Raw genomic sequence first — 17,376 nt, 5'->3', positions numbered from 1 at the left:
TCCCTTGTAACTTCACGCCCTATTCTAGGAAAATTTGGGTATCTATCGCCAAACCTGTTCCCGATTAACATACAATGTTTTTTGCGACCTGAGTGAGTTTTGCACACTGTTTGAGTGAGACCGGTTATTGCTTGTGTCTGCGAGTCAATCTCCTGCACTGTTTTAAACAATGGAGACTTCAGCCGCAGAGAATTGAGTTTGGCTGGTCCAATTCGACCTTGTGCCAGACTTCGATTCGTAGAAGTCCAGCTATTTTTAAATGCGACTTGAGATAAACTATGAACATGCATATTGTAGCACTTTCCCTTATTGTACTAATTAAATGGATGTGTGTGGTATGTTTTATATGGACTACATTGATGACGTCGAACCCCAAGACGACTGAACGCATACGCACACAATATGCGGTCATGACAAGAGAGGTATATGAGTATGTACATCACAGAAATACCTGCCTTTAAGGCCCGCTAGATCACTTTGTACAAGATTTCGGATCAGATTCAATAACTTTTATGTATTTAGACTTAGCCATCTTTAGCTACACACATTGAACTCTTCAAATTTGTTGAAAAGCGAGTTTACAAAGACAACAACATCTTACGTGGGTCCTCGATGAGCTCCTTGATGGTCTTCAAGAAGGTAACAGCCTCACGACCATCCAAGACTCTGTGGTCATAGGTCAATGCAAGGTACATCATTGGTCTAGAAACAATTTGACCGTTCACAGTGACAGGTCTTTGCTTGACACCATGGAGACCCAAGACAGCGGTTTGTGGCATGTTGATGATTGGGGTTCCGTACAAAGAACCGAAGACACCACCGTTAGAAATGGTGAAAGTACCACCGGCCATGTCCTCCAAGGACAACTTACCGTCACGAGCCTTTTTACTCAACTTGGCAATCTCCTGTTCAACGCCCAAGATAGACAAGGACTCAGCGTTACGAACAACTGGAGTGACCAAACCCTTAGGAGTGGCAACGGCGATGGAGATATCCATGTAGTCACGGAAAACCATGGTGTCGTTGTTCTCAATGGAGGCGTTGACAGCTGGGATCTCCTTAGAAGCCAAAGAAGCGGCCTTGGAGAAAGCACCCATGAAACCGAACTTGACACCGGTCTTGTCCAAGACCTCGTCCTTGTACAACTTACGCATCTCCATCAAGTTGGTCATGTCAACCTCGTTGAAGGTGGTCAAAGAGGCAGCAGTGTTCTGGGACTCCTTAAGACGCTCAGCAATTCTCAAACGCATTCTGTTCATCTTGACTCTCTCCTCGGAACGGGAGAAAGCGGTGAAAGAGCCGGTAGACTCGCTGGAAGAGGAAGAAGCCTCCTTCTTAGGAGCCTCCTTCTTTGGGGCTTCCTTCTTTGGAGCCTCCTCCTTCTTCACCTCCTTTTGTTCCTCCTTCTTCTCTTCTTTCTTCTCCTCCTTCTTCTCCTCCTTAGGAGTCTCCTTCTTGGCAGCACCGCCCTCTGGGGCAGAACCCTCCTCGATCTTGACCAAGTCTTGGCCAACCTCAACGGTGTCCTCTACGGCAGCCAACAACTCAGTGACGGTACCAGCAACAGGGGAGTTGACCTCAACGTCAATCTTGTCAGTCTCGACAGTAGCAAGAAGCTCATCGAGCTCGACGTAGTCACCGACCTCCTTGTTGTAAGAAGACAAGGTACCCTCGGTAATGGACTCCGCCATCTCAGGAACCTTAACGGTGGTAGAAGCAAGTCTGTGGAAGGCCAAAGCCAACGGAGAGCCGGCCATACGGGCTTGGGCCATGTGTTGAGGGGCTAGATGGAGGCTGTTACAGAGAGGAGCAGCACGCAATTGGCGGACAGCATGGGTGGCTGATCTGGCAAACATAGTGAATAGTTTTGTGGGGATTATGGGGCTGGGGGCAAAAAGCTGGGGTTTATATAGTTTTCGGAAACAACACTAGACAGGACAAACACGTCTGAAGGCTAGGTGTCGATGAAATTTGTGGATTGGCGGGTATATGTGTATTTCCGGCAATGGATGAGCAGGAAGAGCAGTGATGGGAGTTTAAGTAGGAGCGATGCGGCGTCCGACAAACGCCGGGCAGCCAATGGGGGGGCTGCAGATGCACACCGAGAGAGGTTCCGGAACGGTAGCGAGGGATTATATGGTGAGAGGAAGCGAGGAAAAGGAATTTTGAAAAAACTAACTAGATTGAAAACATGGTCCAGAAATTTCTGTTTCCTATTTTCTTTACTTGGACGTTTATGTGTGGAGGTGGACGTGGGTAGAATGTGAATTGGAGTGAGGGGGGACTCGCGTTTCGTGGAAGCTTCTCAATATCCCTACTAAACTGCCCCTCCAGAGGTATACATGTAAATGGCATAATAGTATTTATGTTCGGGGCCGACTTTTATGCAAGGGATGACAGAGTCCAATTTACAGATTAAGAGAGAAAAAAAACTACAAAAGATGTTGCCGCCATGCCTACAATTCTTGATGGTCGTATCTGGTACTCCGTTGCTGATTTGGTCCGGGGTGAATCATCCGAATTGGTTGGGTTGACTCGTCTGTTCAAAGTATGCAGGGCTCTCAACGTTGCGTCTCGGACTTGTTCCGATTGCCGTGCCAAAAGCGCCATGGAAAAAAAAGAAAAAGCCCTACGCGGGGGTCGAACCCGCAACCTTGAGATTAAAAGTCTCACGCTCTAGCCATTGAGCTAGCAAGGCAATTCTGGGGATTTTACCAGAGCTGATATCTAAGAGTTTAGAGCCTGAGATAGAACGTTTGTGTCGGAAAGAATGAGGTGAGGCCTGGATTTATTAAGAGTCATTGTCTTATCTAATTTGAACCAAACATGTACTACATACCTGATTGTTTTCCGGGTCTATCACTTATGTGATGACCATCAAGACATGAAGCTGCTCATTAAATAGTGAGTGTCATTTTATTCGGAAAATTGAACAACGGCCCCATTTATGAAGTTGATCGGAAAAAGCATGTTCTACCCCAGAACAATTGGAGAATCAAGATAGTATTCATCATGAAGAACCTGATACACAAGACAGGCAGCAAGATTTCAATTATACATAGACAAAATTTCCAAATGGAGTACTAGAAATTAGGAAGCTTGGGTGTCCCTTGTGATGAAACTTCCATAGGTAACTCCAGCTTGATGAGGTATACCTCTCTTAACAATTATCCATCTTATTAGAGGAGTCTTCCGATTTAATGCGACCGAAATTTTTTGTGTCGAGGTTGTCAACCCTCTCATTTCTTATCGTGGTTCGATAGCAACTCTCTAGTCACATTGAAATGGAACAACTCATTGTAGCTCAACAAATGAAAATTTGAGAAGACATCAAAAACACTCAGCCATGAAGCCGATATTCAACTGCGTCAATATTTTTGAATGGTTTATCCCCCCAGCCACCTTCCCAATCTGAAGTACAAGTACCTCAGCCGTGCACACATGTTTACATCATGACCCGAATAGGAAGTGTAATTGGCCCTGTCTGTCCCCAGATCAAATCAGTGAAACATCCCTAAAATCGAACAAAATCATGAGCGGAGCGATCCGAAACGACAAAAGGGCCGGGCTGATCATAGCTGACGTTTCCCGTTTCCAACACGACCGCGGCCACGTCCGTTCTCGAAATCCGTCTCCTCTGGAACTATTCCATTCCACATACCAGCCACCATACCGAATTGGTCAAGAACCGATCGACGAGCAATCAATACTTTCTAATGACCAACAAGATTACAAAAATCACCCACTTCATCATTTAGATACATCAATGCCCCCATATCCCCTGAATGTTGGTCGTTTGGAGCAGCAGCCTCAAACACCTCTCAAAGACGACAAGTACTATGGCCACAGACACATACTGCAAGCTTACGCTGGTGGGAATGACCTTCCCCCAGTCCAGGATCTGCGAGACTATATGGTCAATCAGAACTTACTAGTAGAGAAGTCTAGACATGCGTCGCAAGGCCAACCCAAAAAGCCTTCTCACAATCCTCTTGTGGATAGGGTCATGAATAAACCACTCGTGCGACTTGGCCCCAAACCTGTTTCAGGCAATAATGACATGTTTGAAGAAGAACGACCGTACGTGGTTTCCTCGAGTACGTTGTGTGAGGTGCTTCAGCTACTATTCTCTATAGTGGTGACGACACTTCTGAGTGTTTTGGGGTCGGCAGATGTAAGAACAAGTAGTTCTATTTATCGCTATTTCATTGCAGCTGGTGTGATGTCGTTGGTTGCTGCTCTTCTATTTGTGAGTAAGACTGTTCGATACGAGAAGAAGAACGCTGCCGTGTTCTGTTCCCTAGCATGTATTTTCACTGGCGTGGCGCTGGTCTTAGCCATCGCAACTTTTGCTACGGACTCCAATTGTGCGACCGCACAGATATGTAGCATGCGGAAGGCGTTAGCTACGATCACCATTCTTTCGTTTCTCTTGTGGATGGGCACTACGATAGTCTATGTTACCACTCTTTACATATCTCATATGGATGGCTTGCATTCTCCTCCAGGCTATTCTCCGAGCTACTCTGAGAGTGCTCCCTCTACTCCTAGAAAAGATAATCTCCTTCCGCTGTACTTCAAACCAAGAAAGCAAGAGGTTGGATACTAAACGCTACATAGACCGTCACATATCTTTAATATCAATTTTGAACATATTGACGAATTCGTATTGAAATTATTTTTGATTCTGTCTCCTCGCTTGACGGACTTCAAAGTTTGCATGGAAGTTTTTGTTCTGCCGCGATTTTCTTTTGTGTTCACCACAAGAATTTTACACATTTGTCTACTAATCCCGCCATGAACCCTTCGCTTCTAATTAGCATCAACTTTTTTGTTCTAAATTGCTTTGCTCTTGTTATTCCACATTTTGTCAATTCAGAAACACCCCGAATCAACGATCGAGTCGTGGCTGCAAATATTCGAGATCAGGCAGAATCTCAAAAAACTAATCTTGAACAGCCTGTCACCAAGTACCTAAGAGAGCGACTGCAAAAAGGCTTAGAAACAATTAATTCCCAGGGTTCACAGGATTCGTTTAATGCAATTATCGCTGACTCGAAATGGGATCCAAAGGATGGAAAGGGAATCGACTATATTGCGTTGAAAGAAAGCAAGGAGTTAGGTACAATGACCGACAAAGTAAGATCGCGACTTCTCGATCATGAATTTGCAATCTTAATACCAAAAAAGGATGTCGCTTCGGACACAATAGTGACACTACCAGAAAACTATTATGTCTTCATTTTCGATACTCATGAACAAGCCTCGCTCACAGGCTCGAATGAAATCACAAAGCGCGGGATCTTCAAGGTACTTTCGCGCCATGCTTTAAAGAAAGCTTACACTTATAGTAGATTGAACGAAACCTTCCAAAGCTTGGCTATAGAACCTACTCTTACTAGTGAATACGCGGGAAGGTTCTTGGTCGTGCCTAGGGAAAAGGCTCTGGAGACTTACAAGGAATTGAGAATGAAGGTAAAAAAGGCTGGCCTGCATTTGTTGTACCTCCCGACAATGCTAGTCAATGTCATTAATGTTCATTCACAACAAGACACTCATTTTGATTTCTCACAAAAGACAAGCACAACGGCGAAAAGAAAACGAAACGAAGAGTATAGCATTACGGCGTATGCTTTACAAAAATTAGGCAATAATAGGGATTACGAAACCTCCACGGGCGCATCTTCCCTCATGGACTCAAAGCATCGCATCTATGAAGATGGAATCGTTTTGAAGAGGGACAATACTGAAGGTGCTGTTGGCGCTATCGATACCAATGCCATGATCGGAATTGGAAACGTTCTAAGTCTATCATCGGAAGAACCGGCGGCTGAAGAAGAGGAATGCTCTCCTGTGACTTGGTACACAATATTCCATCACAGTGTTTTTGGCACACCTAAATTATGCCAAGATCCTTAGTCTTTCTCATTAGTCGAGAACCTCAATATATACACTTAATTCTTCACGTAAAATCACATATATTTGTAACAGTTATAAAAATACAAGTTGCGTATTACCCACAGAGTCTATAAGTAATCACGGCTAGCGTTGTTTCGTTGGCCATTATTGCGGTCGTAGTAACCATTGTATGAGGCTTGATTGCCATTGTTTCTTCCATAAGAAGTTTGGAAGTTCTTGTAGGCATTTGTGGAATTGCCAACGATAGTCAGAGCAGGCTGTTGTGCGGAGGAAGGATCTTCGAGAGATTGCTTTGAAAGGCTCTCGGCGTCGCCATAAGCTGGTCTATATGCGGCTCTGTTTCCAGAATCATCGTCATAAGAGTCCTCATCATACACTTCCTTTGCGTGCTCATGTCCTTTCATAGCACTAGCGCCCAAAGCCATCAATTCAATCTCACCGTCGGAAGGAGACTCTTTTTGGTTCTTGTAACCCATACGAGGCAAGAACGAAACTCTGTCGTCCTTCATTGGTTGGTAACGAGCGTCTGGGTTCTTGTAGATCAATGCCAATACACAGGTGACAATGGTGAAGATCAATAAGAACAAAGCAAATGCGGCATTCAAAACAAAGTAAACCACAGCCATAACGGAGGCCACCACTGGGGGCTCTCTGAAAACAAAAGAAAAGAAGGCAAAGAAGATGGCATTGAGAGTGTTGATGACGGAAATGGTGATGTTGAAAGCGTTGGTTCTCTTGTCCATAAATGGTCTAATCCAGCAAACAATAACACAGTATACCAACTCAATACCCAATACAATAAGGGACTGAACCTTACCATAGCCTTGCATGGCGGCAACAAACAAGGACTTAGAGAAAATATAGAACAAAGACAAGAGGACAAACCAGTAGCAGTCAGCACGGTATTGGACATAGATGAATCCGAATTTGTTCAAGAACGACTCATTTCCGTACAAAAGGTAAGCTGGGTTCTTGTGGTCGCGCACCGAGCGTCTACCATTCAAGAAGACTTTAATGGCCGAGAAAGCCATAAGTACAAGAGCAACAAGGAAGAAGAATACAGCGACAACCACGATACCGGATGAATCACGGGCGGTGAATTCCCAGATGCACATAACGACAAGCTGTGGGAATGCAACGAGCATCAATCTGTACAAGGAACCCTTGATAATGCTTGCCCAGTGCAGTCTGAACTCATTGAATTTACCCTCGTTCATAATCTTTGAACGGATACAGATTTCAACAATAGCCTTGAAGAAAGACAAGAGGACCAAAAGGACGAAAGCGATGAAGACGAAGAAGGCAATAGAAGTCATAAACAAACTGGTAATCTCGATACCAGCCAAGTAAGCGACTCTTTGGATACCACGCAAAATCAAGACCTTGGTACCTTGCTCAGCGACCTTTTCATCGGTGGTGTACAAGGTAGAATTCAATTTGTCGCTCTTGAAGAAACTGTCACTCTCAGTAGCAATTGAGAGTCTCTTATTCAAATTCACTGCACCTGCCACAAATTGGATACCTCTCTTCAACTTCTGCACGGAGACAGACATGTAAGGGTTCGACAAGACATGTGTTGGAGAGCCACCAGTGGACTGAAGGTACCAGTTAGCAATGCTTTGGACGAAGCCGACCTTGATAATACCAAGAGACCACATGAAGTTCTGAGCCCATGCGGCTGCGATGGGTGGAACTCTGGCCACAGCCAACATAGAGGTAATAGCCAAAGACTGGAAGTAAATAAACAAAGCCATGGAGTTGGCGGCAATATGAGCAGCGGTACTGGAGTGACCAATGATGGAAACCACACCGGAGGTGATCAAACCCAATCCAGACACGGCGGCAATAGGCCATGCAGCGTACTTGGTCTGCACCGTCTTACCATTGGAAACAATAGCCTCGATACATGCCAAAGGCTCTTTGTTGTCCAAGTTGAACATGAGCATCTTCACTCTGGCGTCCAAATCGGGGATGGTGTACGCGATGTTGGGGATTCTCTTGTTGATGGATTCCGAGATCTCGTATTGGAACTGGATGTCCAAGTGACCGGAGGTCAAGGGACAGAGCTGTTTATAGTCAGAAAGGTCACACAAGGACACGTTCTGCTGCACGGCACTGATACCGTATGCAATCAACTCCACAGCTACACCGACCTTGACCTGGTTGATGTTGGTCATGGCCTTGATATCAAAAACAACGGTTCTGTTGTCGGGAAAGTACACGACATGGAAGTTGGTGGCCCACGCGAGCGAATTGTCCATACATGTCAAAAGCGAGTTGGACTGGAGAAGGTTTTGTGCTCCAACTAGGCACGCGGAAAACGCCCATAGAGGGAGAAGCGCAGCGATCTTCATTTAGAATGTGGGCTAGGGCGACCTAAGAGGAAAGAGATGAAATCGTTGGCGGTGAGAGTCCTTAGAAGCAAATGATGAATATTCTACCCGGGGTTTTTGGCGAAGATAGATCTCAGCGAAAAAAGAGGGTCAGACGACCGGGAAATTTCACGAGCAGAAGCAGTGGAGGGGCGAGAAACGCTAGCTGTCAAGGAGTGGCAGGAAGCGAACACAAAGCGTGGGATTTGTGTGGGTTTTAAAGCGATAAACCTACTTTCCAAAAGAAAAAGTGAGGGAACGGTTCTAATTATACATTTCCTCTGATCACCCACGGTGTGCATCTAGGTCGCAGAGGCTGGGCAAGGGGGTTGCACACAACGGTTGACTGTGGTGGACGCACGCTATGAGCGCGTATGGGAGCATTGGCTCTGGGCATTGACGTAGGGGGCCAAGGATGGGGGAAAGAGGTGGTATTTATATTTGTTTACAGATGGCGTTACGAGCACGGGCTGCGCCGAAAATTTCAGGGGGTGGATGTTCGTTTGTGTTGATTAATGGCGATATATGTGGTCCCGGTAAAGGCTGAAACGGGCCTGCAGGCAGAACCTGTCATCTTGGCTGCGAAAATCAATCGACAAAGCGGGAACAATAGGCCCAAAGTTAGCAACGTCTACAGAAGTGAATGCGTATAAAAAGACTTGCGCATTTGGTGATTTGCATTGGTAGCAAAATACAAGCGGTTGGAAATCATTGATGTGGTCTGTTTTGTATTGATGCGGCTGTAACTGTGTCTAGTATGGAATACCGTTGGTGATTCTTTGGAACTCGTCGTACCCGGCAGTGTAGTAACTCTCGTAAGCCTTTTTGATCAACCCACGGAAATGCTCTGCGGCATCCTTCTCGCTCTTGTTAGGAACAAATCTCTTCCGTAACTTTCTGATGGTCTGTTCCTTGAAACATGGCATTCCACTCTCCAACATCGGATTGATGCAGCGCACGATTGTCTCCATGTAAGGTCTACAGGCCAAATATCCCTTGATACATAACTCTTGGAAGCGGCGGAAAGCCTGTGTTTCATTTGAGCCTCCAAGTACCATGACCATCTCGCGCGTCAACTTAAATGGAGCGACCTCGAACTTAACTCCTCCTGGGACAATGTCGAAACAGAATCCGAAATCGATATGCAACACATGTCCTTGGTCATCGTACATGATGTTTCCGTTGTGTCTATCCTTGAATTGCAATAAGTATGAGATGATCGAGTAACCTGCTAACGATCTCACCAAGTTATTTCTAGCCTTCTGGAACTCAATAGATGTTTCAGGTCCAAACTTCGTAATGTAGTATTCATACAATCCATTCACAGCTTCTCTTCCAAGCATATCTCTACTTGTGGAATTTGGCAAAACATCAATGACACCGCATCCAGGAGCAGTTGCTGTGACACGATTTGGGAAAACGTACAAGTCAAGACCGGCGTTGAGCCAAATCGTTCTGAAAACAGAGATCATTTGAAGGGCAAGAACGTCTTGTCTACAATCATCTCCAACCTTAAAAATAGCACTTTGCCATTTTTCAATTGGAACCTTGATGACACGTCCGTATTCATCAACATCTTCAACTTCTTTTTTGATTTTAAAAGTAGCCATATATGGCGCTTTAGCATGCGACTGCAATGGTCTTCCCGATCTTCTGTTGATATCAATCAAGACACCATCGGGGTTACTAGGCAAATAAACACCAGGTCTAAGAACAATCTTGGCCATCTCTTCATCAATTTTTATTTTCTTTTCTGCCTTTGATTTCTTGATGTATGGCTTAAGCTTACCAGAAATAGATGTGACTTCACTGAAGAAACCGAATTCTCTTTTGTAGAACCCTAAATCTTCCTCACTGAACGAGGCCAACATAAGCTCTTGTATTTCATCCAAACGGGGTTTCAACGAGTCAGGTTGGGTTGCCTCTTCGTCTTTGTAGCTATTTGCCAACATGTTCCAGATAATCTGATGGGCGAAAAGTTGAGACACAAGAGCTGTTTCGAGAATAAACTTTTGAACGTAACCCTTGCTATCATACCGCAAAGATTGCACAATTTGGGGAACGTAGAAAAATGTCAAGTTCACATCGTGATGCTCGAGGGACCTCATAGTGTACTGCAAAATGAAAGAATTGCTTCCAAAAGGCGGCAAGAAAAGAGTGATTGCATCTACCGGAGATAAAGGCTCCCAGAACAAAAGCGTATACAGGGGCATGTTCTGACCAGCATTGATACCAATAAAGTATTGCACAGCATCTGCGTATGGAATTGCTGGAATTGGATTTTCCAGGATCAACTTCTGTAATACAATGTCCAAATTCCGAATCTTGTAGCGATGGGCCAAATTCAACGCTAATTGAGGGTCAATAGAATAGGCACGAACAACATGACTGTCCTTGATAGTCTCGTTAGTGTATGTTCCAGAGCTATCCACAGGGTCAACACAATCAAGCCAGACACTGATTTTTGAAATTTCGTCGTCCATGAATAAAGTCAACAAAGACTTTTTGATCTCCAACAGCTCTTTGTTAAATGTATCCACTGTCTTAAGAATTTTGGCTACCTCTTTGAGCAAAGTGTAGTCGGCCTTAACCTTCAATACGTTCCCACCAAATGGATAGTGCGATTTCGCCTTGAACCAAGACAATGCGCTGTCAAAGATGAGTTCGGTAAGTCTTCTGCAACTCCGGCTTCCAAGTTTAGCGTGATAATCCAAAACGTCAAACGCAAATCTCACAAGTTCGAATCTAACGAATCTAGCAAATGGATGCAAGCTGCCGCTAATGATATTGCGCAAACCAGTTGTCACGAATCTCGTAAATATTTTTAAGAGATGATCACTCTGATTCATCGTGGCCTCGAAATTGGAAGCCAACAACTTGATTATCTCCAGATGTGGCTGGAATGTCTTGTTAACTCCTGCAGCAACCTTAGAAGCGTGTTCATAGTCACTTGGCAGAAACTCCATTTTGCTGTATTCTGGATCACTTAAGTCGCAAGCACGGGTGAAGACACCTTGCTTCAATTTGATGGATGTCTCCCAACACTTGGTGATTTCAGAGATCAATAGAACGGAGAGGTTTGGCCTTTCCTTGATAACTGCGCCCCAGATACTAGCCGATGCGCGCATGGATACAGACTCAAAAACCTTAAATGGGATCTCCACAAGGTATCTAATCAACTCAGCAAGATCGCTGTCTTGCACCAAAGCGTATCCTGCAATCTCACTCAAAATATCAGTGATGTCTTTAACGCTGAACCTAGTTTCTCCCGCATCAACCATAGCTTGGAATGAAAGCACTTGCAGACGTAAATCAGCCAAGGCCTTCAGCCTGCCTTCAGATGTATGCAATGAGACTCTGTCTAACAAATCATTGATGAAGTTTGAGCGCCAAGTCAACTGAGAAATCACAGGTGGAAGAAGATTTACAGTTGAATCCCGTGCAAGCCATGGAAGATTTATCAACTCACGATCAGTTGCCGCGATCATGCCAGCCATTTCCAAAGCAAAAGACACACCGAATTGAATCTTCTTATTCGACTGGAATCTATCGAGACCTGAAACATATGCTTGAATCAAACTCTTGGTATCGAAGTTACATTTCAAGAGAATGAGTTTCACCCATTTCTTGGCCTCACTGTGGAATTTGTTAAAAGTTGAGTAACGCCAGTCATATGAATCTGGCAATTTAAGAGTGATACCAGTCTTCTGTGCCCGGAAAACAAAAGTAGGATTGTATTGGTTGATCTCTGCATCAAGAACACTGTCATGTAAGAGTGACAACAAGTCAAAAAGAGCGAACAAACTGCGGTGGTGACACAAAGAGGATGGCACATTTTTGATGAGCAATTCGCTGCAAGTGAACGCAGCGATTTGGAGCTTTTCAAGGCCTGAACAGCATAATGTCAACATCGAGGTGAGCTGCTCGGCGATATTTTGAGCTGAGAATTGTTTGTCCGCACCACAGTGAACAAGATTGATGAAATCTTTGTTAATTCTGTATGCAATTGGACCGAGATACTTCTCGATGTCACTGGTCTTCATAGATGGATCAGTGAAGTATTCTAGAATGGTGTAACAGTTTCCTGATTTGACACGCAAGGACTCGACGTAGAGCGTGGCAGCCAAGAACATGAGCTTTGAGTAAGACATAGTGCGAGGAATCTCCAAGACATCACCAACAATATTGCGATGATCCTTAACGTTATGATTCGAGGATCCACGTCTCAACACTGTATTGAGCTCCAATGAAGTTTCTGTTCTATTCCAAGAAAGCTCCGAAGCCAATGGAGGTGTGTTGTATGCGATGCGTTCAAGTTCGTTGCCCAAAGCCTTCGTTTGAGGCGACTTAATGGAAAACCCATGTACAACCATGTTGAACCAAATATTACGGAACAAGAACAAAATCTGATTGTCTTCGACCTTCAAAGGTTTTTGGCCCTTATGAACATCTGGCAAAAGCGCGGCCAATGGTTTCAAATACAAGGCAATTTGATCGCCAATAGCACTGATTTCATCGTGAGGTCTATGATGATCAAGAACTTGGACGTCACCACGGCTAATGATAGCAGAGAGAATCTCGGATAAGTAAACGAAGTAAAGCTCACTCTCAGGTTTGAGAATCTGTGCAAGTTTAATTCGAGCATCGCTAAATGCATCTAGTAATTCACGATCATTGTTATGGAAAGCATCTAATGAAAGCTTGTGAAGAAGCCTGACCATAACGATAAACTCCTTCTGTGGCAAGTAAGGTGCACATGAGATAAGACCCGTGAGCAAAGAAGGAGCAAAAATGGCATTGATCTTCAACACCTTTTGGGATAAAAGAGTTGCAGCCAAGATACTGACGCTCTCATCACCGCAAGCAGCCACAATCTCACCAATAGCGGTAACAGCGTTGAGGCAAACTTTTTGGTAATCTGCCTCACTGAAGTCGTAGTGCTGACCAGAAATACTGGTGTTGCTACGAGTCTTCGACAAAGTGTTGTTGCGAATGAGACGATTTGGGTTTGCCGAAGCACTAGATCTACTTCCAGCATCAGAGACTGTGCGAAGACCCGAACCTTTTCTAGAACGTGCCTGCAATTGCAAACCATCGTTTCCAACAAAGAGCAAGTTTGTCAATGCATAAATAGTAGTCACCACAGCATCCTGGCTCAAAGCTCTGCTAGCTAAACCAACACTCTTGGACATACCTTGACATTGAGCAAGAGACAAACGAGGGTTTGCAATGAGCGACGTTAAAGCGCGAGTGAGGGATGACCCGATAGCAGGATCTTTGAAGACAAGAATCGACCCGAGTTGGATAACAGACACTCCCAATTGGGGATCTAACATAGTGTCGTAGATACGAACCGAGGTCTGAAAGAATCTTCTCACAGCCTCGAGCTCAACTGATGCTGTCAAGACACCACACACAACAACCGAGAGCAACTTGCTTTTGGCCGTGTAGCCCAGTTTCAACCGTGATATGGTGGAGTACACAATGTAGGGCTCGCCTCTGTCGAGAAGGTCCAATTTCTTCAAAGCCATTTCGGACAAACAATTCAAGAACTCAAGCAGGTCATTTGAGAGGTTGAGTGTGGATGAAGAGCTGTTCAGTTGTGGTTCAGCGACAACAGAGAAAATGCTCTCCAAAGTTGCGTTGGAGTGAATGTACGTCGAGCCATTCGAGGGCAGCTCACTATTGGTGAGGTATTCAGGAGCATGCGAACTTGCAATTGATTTGTCTGCCGCAATTCTGTTAAGAATGTACAACATCAAGGAGTTCTCCTCGTCACCTACAATGCTACTAGCGATAGCCGCCATCAAGGAAGACAATGCTTGGATGAACGCAATAGGCGGCACATCTGACGAGTCGGACACCAGAGATACATCGGCATTGCCGTTTTCAGGTTCGCGGCTTCTATGTTCGATCAGCTCGGCGCTCAGCATAAACTGGGTATTGTCAATACAACTCTCCAACAAGTAGAAGATCTTGAACGAGATCTTGGAGCGGGTGAAAAAGCGAGGCTTGTGCTCCAAGGCAGTTATGAAGCCCATCAAAGAGTAATATTGCTCGCTATGGAAATCAGAGTCATGGAAGAGTCTCTCGAAAAAGACAGTAAAGGTGTCTACGACTGTCTCCAAGAGCTCCCCGTCACAGGTGAATGACAAGTTCACCAATGCAGCGGTGAGTTTGCTGGCCAAGACGATCCAAGGCACAGTCACGGAATTTGAGTTCAATTGTTTATGGACAGCCCGTGAGAACTTGAATTGGGGTAAATCTACTAAGTACTTTCTCAACTTCAGGGCGACGTTTTCGTAGTCTTCGGCCACGCCCAGCGTCGAATTCACAGAATCAGCCGTAGCATCACAAAACGCTACAAGCACCTCCCATTCAGCTAGCGAAATCACCCCGGTAGAGCCTTTCAGCCTTTCTTTGAGGCTAGCTTGGAGTTGGCTGGTGACGTCTTTCAGGGTCAGCGGCGCCAGGGCTGCCAAAGCAGCCAACCGCGCGTATGCCTCAGCACGTATATCGCCTCTTTTTACACCCAGATAGTCCATTTTTGTGGTATTTGGGGCGTAAGTGGGAGATTTCGACGGTGATATAGTCGGTTAATAGTGTGAGAGGGACTGGGGTGTGCACGCGGAAGGGACGAGGCTGCAGGAAGAAATTCTGTTTCTGGAGTTGGACCCAGGCTCACATGGGGCAGAATGAGAGCACACCGAGGACGTCAATTATTATTGGAGATAAGAAAAAAAAGAATGTGCTTTTCTTGTTTTTTCTTTTCTTTTTCTTTTCTCTTAATTTGTGAGTGTGTTGCCGATTTCGGTTATGGTGGTTTTGTAGAGCTTCTGTGACACTATAGTTCTCATGGATGAGAGTTGTCGCAGAGACATTAAACATTACATAAATACTTGTAGCCCAATGCTTCGAAAATACGAATGCAAATAAATCCATTGTCTTCTGAAGATATCTTCAATTAGAATATCTTCCGTTTTATATGGTGCCTGGGTCTGCAATGGCGCATGGGTTTGGGCCCTTTGGAGAATTTCGAGCGCATACATTCTCAGAAATGAAGCATTGAGAATCTAAACCATACTAGTCGCTACTTTGAACCAAATCTTGAGTAGGATAATATCACATATACAATCAGCTCATGCAAATAAATTTGATTAGACATTTTACAATTGAATCTGGAAGTACGATATTGGAGCGGTGCCACACTGAGTTCGACTTACCATAGGGAATCAACTTTCTGCTGAATATAAGGTTCGTAGGCGAGATTGAAATCTTTTGAAACGAAATTTCATCTCTAACTGACCATTAACTAAGACGAAATTAATTCCAATCAGGTTCATAAACGGCAGTCCAGTGATCCATGCTTTCTTATCGTACTGCAGATATCCGTGCTCCTAACCATAATTTTTCAGACCCCAATTATTAGGCAATTTCAAAACTTTGAGAGGATTCAAGGCAGGGAAATGTATTACGAATTGAAAGACAGTATAAGGGATATTACTGAGCCATGAAACTAAAAGCTACCACAAAATCTCCCTCGGGAGCCTCAAATGAATGAGCACAAAAAGAAGCTCACGTGAAGATCGATTGCAAACAGAACTCCCGGTAAAATTAATCAAACGAAAATAAGTTCAATTAAACAAAATTCGAACTCTACAATGACTCCGGTTGTCCGTCTATTAATGTACAATGCTCACCCTGTAAGTGCAACTACAAACAATAACCCACCATGCTTACGAGTAAGTCTCGATCAATGTGTCTCTCAAGTTACCAGCAATCTGGTCGGGCAGGGCATCCTGCAACTTGAAGATAGACTCGATGACAGACAACTCGGGCGCCGTGGTGTCCAATCCGGAAACAGCCAACCAGTCGTTGACAACCATACCGGCACCAACGACGGAAGAACCTCTGTTGACGGTACCGGCAACCAAAGGCACTTGCAAAAGGGAAGACAACTCCTCCTGGTCCTGGATAGACGTCTGTGGGTGGACAAGACCTCCCTGGTTGGACAACAGACAGTATGAGCCCACCAAAACGTTACCGGCAATGGTCTGACGGAACACCTCAACTCCCAAAACATCGGCAATCAACTCCTCGGTCTCGCGCTCAATGTCAGGGTGCACCAAGGCGACGTAGTCGTTGCAGCAGATGACATTGCCCAAAGCGGACAAACGCTCCTCCACACGTTGGATCTTGACGGAGTCTGGCAACGAGTTACGCAAGTGCATGAGCTCCTGATCGGTGGTCTGTGTTGGCACCAATAAACCTCTTCTGTTACCGGCGGTCATACGGCCCACAATACGGGTACCAGCAATGGTGGTACGAACAATTGGAATGACGTCTCCCAACTCGGCCTCAAAGGCAGAGTAAAAGTTCTCGGAGCCTCCGACGGCAACGAGACAGTAGGAGTTGGTCAACTTGGAGAAAACACCAACCTCGTTGGAGTTCTCGAACTGGGTTCTGCTAGCCATGGTTAATTCAATAAAACTTGATGCGTGGGGACAGAAAGGAAAATATGCTGATGAGGTATGAAGGCAACTTTTTTCACAAATGAAGGTTCCAATTGGGAGACGAGTTGCGAGTATATAACCAATATGGTTTGGATGAAAGAATCGATTGATATCTGAAAAGAATAGTCTCGATGGCGGAACTCGAGATGAGGCTGTCTGCAGGTGCGGAGATGAGTACACAAGTATTGAGTGACAGAAGAGACAGGTTCACTTCAATCTAAGAGAAAAAATGATTATTTAATCAAGTAAAATGTGGTTTTTTTGATCTTGAGTCTTTATTTTTCTTTTGCTGTGTGACTATGAGAGGTATGAATCTTTTTAGCTCTTAATATAGCATGATTGGGGTGGCGACTAATTTCAACTTTAACATGAGTGGCAAAATTGAAAACGCGCAAATCACTTTCACAGGATTTTTATGATACATTGTTGAATTAAAATTGTCAAGTAATATGTCCCGCCCATTGTGTGATACTTCATTGCACTCCATCTGACAGTACATCTGGAACTTACAACAGAACACAATAGGAAGTAGGTCATTCATTACCAATCTCCTCACTAATTAATTTTGTTTT

The 17,376-nt window shown here is 44.6% G+C and overlaps 6 protein-coding genes and 1 non-coding gene across 7 annotated transcripts; 2 read left to right on the top strand and 5 right to left on the bottom strand.

The window, feature by feature from the left end:
- Positions 1 to 578: 578 nt before the first annotated feature.
- Positions 579 to 1,856, bottom strand: PUMCH_002961 (uncharacterized protein; the record flags this gene model as incomplete). Its single annotated transcript, XM_063021949.1, has 1 exon — positions 579 to 1,856. One exon carries the CDS (start codon positions 1,854 to 1,856, stop codon positions 579 to 581), a length of 1,278 nt encoding a protein of 425 aa, XP_062878019.1.
- Positions 1,857 to 2,625: 769 nt separating this feature from the next.
- PUMCH_002960 lies at positions 2,626 to 2,698 on the bottom strand. The gene has a single exon. It is a non-coding gene; the product is annotated as a tRNA-Lys (tRNA).
- An 834-nt stretch (positions 2,699 to 3,532) lies between these two features.
- On the top strand, positions 3,533 to 4,609 carry PUMCH_002959 (uncharacterized protein; the record flags this gene model as incomplete). The annotated part of the gene is made up of 1 exon (XM_063021948.1): positions 3,533 to 4,609. The coding sequence occupies one exon, from the start codon at positions 3,533 to 3,535 to the stop codon at positions 4,607 to 4,609; it is 1,077 nt and encodes a 358-aa protein (XP_062878018.1).
- Positions 4,610 to 4,797: 188 nt separating this feature from the next.
- Positions 4,798 to 5,919, top strand: PUMCH_002958 (uncharacterized protein; the record flags this gene model as incomplete). Its single annotated transcript, XM_063021947.1, has 1 exon — positions 4,798 to 5,919. One exon carries the CDS (start codon positions 4,798 to 4,800, stop codon positions 5,917 to 5,919), a length of 1,122 nt encoding a protein of 373 aa, XP_062878017.1.
- A 107-nt stretch (positions 5,920 to 6,026) lies between these two features.
- On the bottom strand, positions 6,027 to 8,273 carry PUMCH_002957 (uncharacterized protein; the record flags this gene model as incomplete). The annotated part of the gene is made up of 1 exon (XM_063021946.1): positions 6,027 to 8,273. The coding sequence occupies one exon, from the start codon at positions 8,271 to 8,273 to the stop codon at positions 6,027 to 6,029; it is 2,247 nt and encodes a 748-aa protein (XP_062878016.1).
- Positions 8,274 to 9,043: 770 nt separating this feature from the next.
- PUMCH_002956 (uncharacterized protein) lies at positions 9,044 to 14,836 on the bottom strand (the record flags this gene model as incomplete). Its single annotated transcript, XM_063021945.1, has 1 exon — positions 9,044 to 14,836. One exon carries the CDS (start codon positions 14,834 to 14,836, stop codon positions 9,044 to 9,046), a length of 5,793 nt encoding a protein of 1,930 aa, XP_062878015.1.
- A 1,191-nt stretch (positions 14,837 to 16,027) lies between these two features.
- Positions 16,028 to 16,765, bottom strand: PUMCH_002955 (uncharacterized protein; the record flags this gene model as incomplete). The annotated part of the gene is made up of 1 exon (XM_063021944.1): positions 16,028 to 16,765. The coding sequence occupies one exon, from the start codon at positions 16,763 to 16,765 to the stop codon at positions 16,028 to 16,030; it is 738 nt and encodes a 245-aa protein (XP_062878014.1).
- Between the last annotated feature and the right edge of the window lie 611 nt (positions 16,766 to 17,376).

This window comes from Australozyma saopauloensis, chromosome 3, assembly GCF_035610405.1.
Source record: "Australozyma saopauloensis chromosome 3, complete sequence".
NCBI classification, from domain to species: Eukaryota; Fungi; Ascomycota; class Pichiomycetes; order Serinales; family Metschnikowiaceae; genus Australozyma; species Australozyma saopauloensis.
Note: the sequence above shows the minus strand (reverse complement) of the source record. Positions and strands in the feature narration are given on the sequence as shown.